This window comes from Oryx dammah, unplaced genomic scaffold, assembly GCF_014754425.2.
Source record: "Oryx dammah isolate SB20612 unplaced genomic scaffold, SCBI_Odam_1.1 HiC_scaffold_17, whole genome shotgun sequence".
Lineage (NCBI taxonomy): Eukaryota > Metazoa > Chordata > Mammalia > Artiodactyla > Bovidae > Oryx > Oryx dammah.
The window spans coordinates 21,761,300-21,772,192 of NW_024070201.1; the positions used below are offsets into that span (position 1 = coordinate 21,761,300).

The window sequence follows — 10,893 nt, forward strand, 5'->3', positions numbered from 1 at the left end:
AGTTTAGAGGAAACCAGGGGCGTGCTTCCAAGAGCCCTCTCCTAGGACTTGCCTAATTGCTCCAGCAACTGATTGTGACATGTGTGAAATGCTGCCTGCCAGGGAAGACCACCCAAACTGGTTGCCCAGAGTGTTTGTTGGGGATCAGCACATAAGCATATAGCCCCTACATGAGTAATTTCAATCACCGAAGTTCCAGAGCCCCATAGAGAAAGACCAAACCTGAGGAAGGAAGCACCCATTTTACTCTCTAATCCCTCACCCTTCAGTGTGTTTCTTAATGGTACTTATCATTATCTGACTTGAGCTGTATAATCATTATTTATTTGATACTACTTAAGTAGCATATATTTTATTTCTTATCTATTACCATTCTTCCTCCACTAGAATATAAGTCCAAAAACTGTTTTGTATTCCCAGTGTCTAAAACAATGCTTGGTCTAGAGAAGGTACTTAACTGATATTTGATGAGTAAATGAATGAATGAAAATGATTGTTTATGCAGTTACTTAGAAATGCCAATAATGTTGGCTGGATCTCAATTATTGGGATGTGCTGTTGTTCTATGCATGACAGTTTTCTCATCTGTTTATTTCTCTCTCCTAAACAGGTCTATAATTCAATAGCCAGATTTTCCCCTCGAAGGTTTGTTTTGCCCTTACATGTCAATTTGAATGCCCCTGAGGGAGAGAACCTCAGCCCGTTGCCCTATTCTTCAGCCAGTGCTGTGAAACAGGCTGATGGAAAGGTATGCTATGAATGGATATTAGCCTAAGACTTTGACCCTCAGCAGTGTTTCTTTATTCACTAATAAAGTAGTGTGGCTATGTAGTGTGGCTGTTCTCCACCATGTTTGGTGCCTAGTAAGTTTCATAACATTCAGCTGAGCAGGGTAGGATCATGGAGCATGGCTTGAAAAAGAGTTGCAGAATTCTAGGTGGGAGTGAGCACCGTGTTTACCTATCCCTTTTGTGTTTTCCCCACTCCAGTACTCTTGCCTGGAAAATCCCATGGATGGAGGAGCCTGGTGGGCTGCAGTCCATGGGGTCGCTAACAGTTGGACACAACTGAGCAACTTCACTTTCCCTTTTCACTTTCATGCATTGGAGAAGGAAATGGCAACCCACTCCAGTACTCTTGCCTGGAAAATCCCATGGACGGAGGAGCCTGGTGGGCTGCAGTCCATGGGGTCACTAAGAGTCGGACACGACTGAGCAACTTCACTTTACTTTTGTGTTTTCCTATCCCTTTTGTGTTTTGAAAGAGGTTTATACAGCTTTCAAAGTGTCGTGCCCTGTCTAAGTATTTAAGATCGGCGCTAACCATCCCCACATTTTAGATCGTTTGTGCTTACATATCACTATATAGCTATCAGCGTCTCAGCTCTAGTAAAATAAAAGCCCATGTCCACCTCTTATGCCATTTGACAACTTAGTCACAAAACCCAATCATCTTTTATGTGTTGTTACATATGATGAAAAGAGAAAAAAATATTTTAAAAAATGATGTAGAACCTCAGTTCTCAAGCCCTGTCACAAACTTTTATATGGTGTTAGCCCCCACACTGACCTGGAGAAAGTAAGAATTAAGCAATCAGTTCTTTCGTGCTCTCTTTTAGATTTGGTGCTCTTATGAAAATCTATGTCCTGAGGCCCTAGAAGAGGAAGGAGGTATTGAATTTCCCCAGATCAACTATGGGCAATTCAGTGGCAAAAAGTATCAGTTCTTCTATGGCTGTGGCTTCCAGCATTTGGTGGGTGATTCTCTGATCAAGGTTGACGTGGTGAACAAGACGCTGATGGTAATGAAATTCCGCTTCCTTTTCTGAACTCTTTAAAGACCTGTTCTGCCCTTTGAATTAATTCCTGTTTTGTTTAAGGTAGATCTTGAGATTTTAAAAGAGTTAAGCAGCTACTTACTCTTTTTAAAAACACTTTTTATTTTATATTGGAATATAACCCATTAACAATGTTGTGACAGTTTCAGGAGGACAGCAAGGGGACTCAGCCATATATATACATGTATCCATTCTCTCTTAAGTTCCCCTCCCATCCAGCCTGCCACCTAACATTGAGCAGTTTCTTGTACTAACATTAGGACCTTGTTGGTTGTCCATTTTAATTATAGCAGTGTGCACCTGTCAATCCCAAACACCCTAACTCTCCCTTCCCCATATTCTTTTCCTAGCAATCATGTTTGTTCTCTAAGTCTGTGAGTCTGTTTCTGCTTCATAAATAAGTTCATTTGTATAATTTCTTTTTAGATTCCACATACAAGGAATGTCAAATGATATTTTTCCTCTCTCTGACTTACTTCACTCAGTATGACAATCTCTAGGTCCATCCATATTGCTCAAAGAAACCACTTACTTCTGTTAAATCTGAGAACCATGGAATTAGGGGTATGTTCCCTTTAGGGAATCTAAATGAACCACAAGCCCAGAAAAGTAATTCTACGCTTGATGGTATTTTGAGAGAAATCATGGGACACATCTATTTCCGGTTGATGGGAAATTATAACTATACAACTTGTGTTTGATGATGATGGAATTTGCCACTGCAAAGGCTCCCTCTCCTATATTCAATTCAGTAAGCCTGACTCTTCCACTGTTGGATTGTTGTATTGGCAGCCAAATTCATGCTGGGGCTGACAAAAGCTATAGAACACTTCCAGCTCATAACCAGTCTTCTATCAAATACTTTTTTGGGGACTTACAGGTTTGGAGAGAAGATGGCTTTTATCCCTCAGAACCTGTTTTTGTTCCGGTACCAGGAGCCAGTAAAGAAGATGATGGGGTCATTCTTTCTGTGGTGATCACCCCTAACCAGGTAAATGTATTTCCACCACTAGACAGAAAGAAAAGTAGCACTGGGCCTTTTGAGGGTTATATTTAGTGATGCTGTCGATCGTTTATTTTTATTCCAGTTTGACACCTTCTCCCTTTTGTTTCTCTCTTTATTATTTAGATACCCTTTTATCATAATTAGTACTTTATTACAGTTTTAAAATTCTACTTTTAGAATCATAGTAATTTACATTTGATAGGAATTTATTTACAAACTACTTTCATACATATTATCCTATTTAGTCATCAAAACAGCTTTGTGGGTATCATTTTACACATGTTGAATTTGTAACTTAAGGAAGTTGAAAGAGACTTGCATCAAATCTTATAGTTGTAAAGCCAGTATTGAAATCCCAATCTTCTGAATTCTAGTCCAATATTTTATACCACCCTCTGTGCTGCCAGTTTTAATTGAGAGACCCAAAAATCTAATGTGATAGCCTCCGACTTAGTGTCTCAATAATCTTGATATCTAATTTCTTGTCTAGAGAAGACTTGTGGCTGATAGATTCACTTTGAGTTCCAACTTTGATCATTTATAAGTAGCTGCCTAGGTATAGGATTGTGATGCTTTTTAAGGTTTTGGGGAGAAAAGTGTAATCAGTAATGTCGGCCATGGGCTTAGGACTTAGTCCTCATGCAGTGTATTTGCCACTCCTGTAATTAGACCAGGCAAATCTCAATCTGCCTTGCAATGCTACCTTTTGAACAGCTCCAGAATAACACAAAATAGAGGCATTTTATTTTGGGAGAAAGAATTTTTATATCTCTTAGGAGATGGAAAAGGGGCAGGTAGGAAGATCCTTAAACCCAAAGAGATTCTATGAAGGTAATAGATATAAATGTAATTTGTTTGCTCTAGGTATGAACTTCTTCAGCTATAATTTCCTTTTTTTCGTTCAGTTCATCATTCTGCAAACACTTAGTGAATGAATCAGCAAGCCACTGTACCCAGTGCTGGGAATGGATATTAAGATGAGAAAAATGGTCTCTCCCTTAGGAATTTTACAGCCCACTAGAGGAAACAGATTTCTGATAGAAACAAAGAGAATTTTCAGTATTGTCTCTCCTTTTCTAGAATGAAAGAAATTTTCTCCTTGTCTTGGACGCCAAGAACTTTGAAGAACTGGGCCGAGCCGAAGTGCCTGTGCAAATGCCATATGGGTTCCATGGCACCTTCGTGACCATCTGATGGAACAGCCACAAGCTCTGGAAACTACGTTTGAATGAATGTGCTCGCTACGTAAGAGAGAGCAAAAGTGTACCTTACCTTCCAAACAGTAGACATCAGCTTTTAAAATTTCTGTTAAAATTTGAATTCATGAGATAATTATGCTGTTATATTTTCTTAGGGATTGTCAGGGAATGTTTAACAGGAGGATTCCTACATGCTGTTTCTCACAAGTCCTTTGTTTCTTTTTAAGCGAAACAGCACACTGGTCCCAGGAATTGGGGTCATTGTGTGCGACAGGCTTCAATCTTTAGTAAACATTCTCTTTACGACAAAACCGCTTAGTCTCAATCCCCTTTCTTGAGATATGGATCGTCTCCTGACCTTGTGACCATCATCATCCCTTGGTAACGGTTACTGTACATTTGGTTTTCTGATCTTTATCATTGATGAAAGAAATTTCTTGTACTACAGACTATATATACTCAAAGAAAAATCATTAAAACGCCTTTGCTCCACCAGAGATTGGGTCCCTGTGTCTTTCTTTCTTTCTCTCTCTCTCTCCAGCTGATTCCTTGGAGCGCAGAGACCCGTGTTGCTCACTCTCCTGCCCGGGCTTCTGAGACTCTCTCAAGAAGGCGCCCTGTGCCTTCACCCCTCCTCGAGAGGGTGCCCGGTGCCTTCGTGAGAGACTCAAGTCCTGTGTCAAGGACTTTATTGGTTTTCTGTGTAAACCAGAGAGTATCAGCCTTTTTCTCTCTTTCACTTTCTTATCGTCGCCTCCAGACCGCCAGGTCGCGGTCCATTAAAGGACCCCAACAAGGGATCTTCTTTGAAAACCTTAAGCATTGATACAACTTTTGAAGAGAGTTTTAAATTTATATTTACTGGAAATATCTTATGGGTAATAAAGATACATGAAAGAAAAAACTAGACCAGGATCAAAAACTAAAAATTGTCGCCACCAGATAGATGGGTAACAGAGGTTCTCATACTTGGAAGAAGAAATAAAAATAAATATAGCTAGTAGAATGTGAATATAGGTCTGAAAAATCTCCCCCTTTCTTTCCATCACAGTCTACCTGTTGCTTCTAAGTACTCACAGAGGATGTCATGCTTGCATGCTCCTTGTAAAATGCCTACTTTTCTGCTGTCCGCAGCAGATGCCACTGCAGTTGAGCCATCCACTACCACCTCCTATCCTGCCCCCAGCTCAGGCTTGGGAGGCTGTTGTTTTGAGAGATGTTGTTAAAATCAGGCATTTTTCCTAATCTTCTGGTGTCTGGTTCTTCAGAGATTCATGAAAAGTTGGTATTAGGTTGGTACAAAAGTAATTGCAGTTTCAGACCATAAATTTTAAATCATTATAACTAGGCTCAACATATCTTTATTAATCAAAATAGGAACCATTACAATCAACACATTTTTACCAATGAGAAATAAGTGTTAAAATCCATGCTTCAGGATTCAGTGAATTCTTGGAAATCATTTTCTGCCTCCTGCTGGTTGTAGAAGCATTTTCCTTGGAAAAAGTCGAAATGCTTGAAGAAGTGGTAGTCGATTGGCAAGAGGTCGGATGAATACGGTGGATGAGGCAAAACTTCAAAGCCCAATTCATTCAACTTTTGGTTGTGTGGTTGTGTGACCTGTGGTCTGGCGTTGTCATGGAGATGAATTCGGCCCTTCCTGTTGACCGATACTGGCTGCAGACCTTGCAGTTTTCAATGCATCTCATTGATTTGCTGAGCATACTCTCAGATGTAATGGTTTCACTGGGATTCAGAAAGCTGTAGTGGGTCAGACAGGCAGCAGATCATCAAACAGTGACCATGACCTTTTTCTGGTGCAAGTTTGGCTTTGGGTTAGATGGACATGGGTTTGGGTGGACTCTGGGAGTTGGTGATGGACAGGGAGGCCTGGCGTGCTGCAGTTCATGGGGTCACAAAGAGTCGGACACGACTGAGTGACTGAACTGAACTGACTGAACTTGGCTTTGGGAAGTGCTTTGGAGTTTCTTCTTGGTCCAACCACTGAGCTGGTCACCACGGGTTGTTGTATAAAATCCACTTTTCATTGCAAGTCACGATCTGATTGAGAAATGGTTTGTTGTTGCACAGAATAAGAGAAGACTATACTTCAAAATGAAATTAAAAAAAATTTCTGGTCAGCTCATGACTCACCCACTTATTGAGCTTTTTCACCTTTCCAATTTGCTTCAAATGCCAAACAACTGTAGAATGGTCGACACTGAGGTCTTCAGCAACTTCTCGTGTAGTTTTAAGAGGATCAGCTTTGTTGATTGCTCTCAATTTGTTATTGTCAACTTCCGATGGTCAGCTACTATGCTCCTCACCTTTGAGTCTTTTGTCTCCTTTGCAAAACGTCTTGAACTGCCACTGCACTGTATGTTCGTTAGCAGTTCCAGGGCCAAATGTGTTGTTGATGTTGCAAGTTATCACTGCTGCTTTGCTGCCCATTTTGAACTTGAATAAAAAATTCATTTGAATTTACCTTTTGTCTAACATCATTTCCCTAGTCTTAAATAAATATTAAAATAAACAAGTAATAAGTCATTAGCAAAAACAATAAAGCAAGAAATGTGCATTAAAATGATACATAACATAGACCACATTTATTCAAGAATGTATTCTAATATCAAAAGACAAAGTTCAGCCAGTGCAAAACCTCAGTTACTTTTGTACCAACTTAATAGTTCTTACTTCCAGATGTTAAAGGCAGAGGAACCAGAGATCAAATTGCCAACATCTGCTGGATCATTGAAAAAGCAAGAGAGTTCCAGAAAAAACATCTATTTCTGCTTTATTGACTATGCCAAAGCCTTTGACTGTGTGGATCACAATAAACTGTGGAAAATTCTTCAAGAGATGGGAATACCAGACCACCTGACCTGCCTCTTGAGAAATCGGTATGCAGGTCAGGAAGCAACAGTTAGAACTGGACATGGAACAACAAACTGGTCAAGGCTGTATATTGTCACCCTGCTTATTTAACTTCTATGCAGAGTACATCATGAGAAACGCTGGGCTGGAAGAAACACAAGCTGGAATCACGATTGCCAGGAGAAATATCAATCACCTCAGATATGCAGATGACACCACTCTTATGGCAGAAAGTGAAGAGGAACTAAAAAGCCTCTTGATGAAAGTGAAAGTGGAGAGTGAAAAAGTTGGCTTAAAGCTCAACATTCAGAAAATGAAGATCATGGCATTTGGTCCCATCACTTCATGGCAAATAGATGGGGAAACAGTGGAAACAGTCTCAGACTTTATTTTGGGGGTACTCCAAAACCACTGCAGATGGTGACTGCAGCCATGAAATTAAAAGATGCTTACTCTTTGGAAGAAAAATTATGACCAACTTAGATAGCATATTCAAAAACAGAAACATTACTTTGCCAACAAAGGTCCGCCTAGTCAAGGCTATGGTTTTTCCAGTGGTCATGTGTGGATGTGAGAGTTGGACTCTTGAGAGTCTCTTGGACTGCAAGGAGATCCAACCAGTCCATTCTGAAGGAGATCAGCCCTGGGATTTCTTTTGAAGGAATGATGCTGAAGCTGAAACTCCAGTACTTTGGCCACCTCATGTGAAGAGTTATCTCATTGGAAAAGACTCTGATGCTGGGAGGGATTGGGGGCAGGAGGAGAAGGGGACGACCGAGGATGAGATGGCTGGATGGCATCACGGACTCGATGGACGTGAGTCTGAGTGAACTCCGGGAGTTGGTGATGGACAGGGAGGCCTGGCGTGCTGAGATTCATGGCTTCGCAAAGAGTTGGACACGACTGAGCGACTGAACTGAACTGAACTGAACTGAATAGTTCTTCATTTAGTTGGGCAACAGGTGGCACTAGAGACCATATAATCTTTGCATTTCTAAACCCCAGCAGTTTTTACCAACGGCCCAGATCAGTCTAGATCTGTTACTTAAACCATATGCTCAAATGTCTTGTTCTTTTTTCCTTCAGTTATACTCCAAGCCCAGGCCAGTTAAACTGCGCTTACTCCTTGTGCATACTGAATGTTGCTGGAGGAAACCCCGCTCCCCCGCAAACATGTAGTCTGGGGCAATGTGAACTCATTAGGCTCAGTGTACAGTCCTGGACCAACATAGTTTCTTCTCAGTTTTCCTTGAGGCTTATTATAAACATCACAAACCTTATTCACTTTAGCAGAGAGTTGCATACATACAAATGCCACATGTTGGGGTTTCATGTCTGGGTTGGTGAGATATAGAACAACAGCAGTAGGTACAGAATGGCAAGAAGATGTCCAAATGGAACTTAATACAACAGGTGTGGGAGCTTAGAGGCTGAGATAACCATAAGAACATAAACCCTTTGATATTCACAGGAGTCTTTGAAAAGGCATTGTATCCCCCCAGACAAAACATGGAAGTTTTATCCAGATCTTATTTGGATCTGAAGGGTGAAGAAGACCACAGTTGACATCTGGGAGGTACATAGATATATCTGATCATGCCTTTCTTCTGTTTATAAACCTTTACTCTGTCCTACTACACAAAGAGTGAATCTCAATCATATGAAGATTAGCAGTATAAAAATAAAAATTTGATCCAAAGATGCCTGGATTCTGCCTCGGCCCTGCCATCAACACATTTCTCAAAGGAGAAGACAAAACAAGATCAACAACATTTTATAATCTAAGTGTGTATGGCTGGTAAACCAGTGCACAAAGTTTTGGAAATTGAATGAGCATATGACTTAGTCTTGGGGCTTTCCTGGTAGCTCAGCTGGTGAAGCATCCACCTGCAAGGCAGGAGACCCCGATTCGATTGTTTGGTCAGGAAGATCCCTTGGAGAAGGGATAGGCGACCTGCTCCAGTATTCTTGGGCTTCCCTGGTGTCTCAGATGGTAAAGAATTTGCCTGCACTGCGGGAGACCTGGGTTTAACCCTGGGTTGGGAAGATCCTCTGGAGGAGGGAATGGCAACCCACTCCAGTTTTCTTGCCTGGAAAATCCCATGGACAGAGGAGCCTGGTGGCTGCAGTGACTAAGCACAGCAGGGCATGAGTGAGGCTCAAAGCCTAGGCTGGCCTCTTCCTTTCCATAAGTTCACCTCTTAACTGGCCAGTGTCCAAAGACTCAGGGAAAGAAGTATGTGGTATACAAGTGAAGGGAAAAGGGATTAGGGTGCACCCTAGTGGCTTTATTGCTTCTGCAGACTATTTTCAAATAAAGCTATATTCTGAGGTACTGAGGGTTGAAACGTCAACACATTTAACTTTGAAGAGGACACAATTCAATTTGTAACAGGATGAATACAAATTCATTCACTACATGGGCTTGTGAATTTGAGGGTGAATCTGGTGAGTGTCTTCATATAGAATTAGCTTTAATAAAATAGAGCAAGAACTCTGCAAATACCGTGACATATTTTACTAAAGCAAATAAGTAAAGCAACTTCTCAGAAATTCTTTCTACCATTTTACCTTTTGTTTTGATTCCTTAAACTGTATTCAGAACAAGTGAAGTGTTAGAGGGTAGAGTGTTTATCTCCCATGCAGTCAATACCTGGGAAACATTTATATTATAAGTGATCTTGGATAAATAATTCACTTATCTGGGTCTGTGTTTTCTTATTTGTAAAGTGAGAGGACTGAACTAGAATGTGAATCTCTATCTCAAAAATCTCTGGTTTATAATTATTTAAAGTTATTTTATTTCCAACCCAATGGGGGAAAGGAGAAAAATATTTGAAAACATATGAGGAATATTTGCTGCATATTAATACTTTAATGCAGAACAAAGAGCATATAGCTGGAGTCAGGAGGCATTTGAGAGAAATCATCACTGGGGCTTTAATTTCTGCCATGCCCATGATTTTATCCATTCTTTCCAGTGCCTGGGACAGTGCCAGTCACAGTAGATAACTATTTAATGCTGCTGCTGCTGCTAAGTCGCTTCAGTCATGTCCGACTCTCTGCGACCCCATAGACGGCAGCCCACCAGGCTCCCCCGTCCCTTCCATTTCCTTCTCCAATGCATGAATGTGAAAAGTGAAAGTGAAGTCACTGAGTCGTGTCCAACTCTCAGCCACCCCATGGACTGCAGCCTCCCAGGCTCCTCCATCCCTGGGATTTTCCAGGCAAGAATATTGGAGTGGGGTGCCATTGGTAACTATTTAACGAAAGAATGAATTGAGGAAAGACATGACCTGGTGCATACTGGGAACTGTAAGTAGTTTGAGCAGATGCAAGAAAACAAGATCTTTTAAACGCAAGAGAGCAAGATCTTTTCACTCTGGAGATGTCTACAATGGGCAGAGAATTGCTAATATGTGTGTGTTTCTCAAGTGAATGTGCTTGCATTGTGGCAACCTAGAGTGCTAAGTGTCTCCATGCATGCACGTGGATGATAAAGACAGCTTGAGCGGTCTCCTTAGTATGACTCATTAAAAATAGGCCAAAGGCAGTATTTCTGAAAGCCGCGTGATACCCCACTTGCCCTCAAATTTTGCTCCCTTTAAACTATATTTAGGCTGGCCCTGGGACTCATCTCAGAATAAGCAGCATACAGAGTGAAGTAAGCCAGAAAGAAAATCACCAATACAGTATACTAACACATATATATGGAATATAGAAAGATGGCAATGATGACCCTGTATGCAAGACAGCAAAAAAGACACAGATGTGTATAGCGGACTTTTGGACTCAGAGGGAGAGGGAGAGGGTTAGGGAGAATGGCATTGAAACATGTATAATATCATGTAAGAATCGAACCTCCAGTCTATGTCCGATGCAGGATACAGCATGCTTGGGGCTGGTACACGGGGATGACCCAGAGAGATGTTATGGGGAGGGAGGTGGGAGGGGGGTTCATGTTTGGGAACGCATGT

At 41.1% G+C, this 10,893-nt stretch overlaps 1 protein-coding gene and 1 pseudogene across 1 annotated transcript in view; one reads left to right on the forward strand and one right to left on the reverse strand.

Annotated features, from left to right (window-relative positions):
• BCO2 (beta-carotene oxygenase 2) overlaps positions 1-4,539 on the forward strand; it is a 61,088-nt gene extending 56,549 nt beyond the window's left edge. The window contains exons 9-12 of the mRNA XM_040257993.1: positions 611-748; positions 1,619-1,801; positions 2,718-2,828; positions 3,924-4,539. Coding sequence (XP_040113927.1) covers positions 611-748; positions 1,619-1,801; positions 2,718-2,828; positions 3,924-4,037 — 546 coding nt within the window. The 3' untranslated portion in view covers positions 4,038-4,539. The remainder of the gene's footprint in view (positions 1-610; positions 749-1,618; positions 1,802-2,717; positions 2,829-3,923) is intronic.
• An 867-nt stretch (positions 4,540-5,406) lies between these two features.
• LOC120876257 lies at positions 5,407-6,544 on the reverse strand (annotated as a pseudogene).
• Between the last annotated feature and the right edge of the window lie 4,349 nt (positions 6,545-10,893).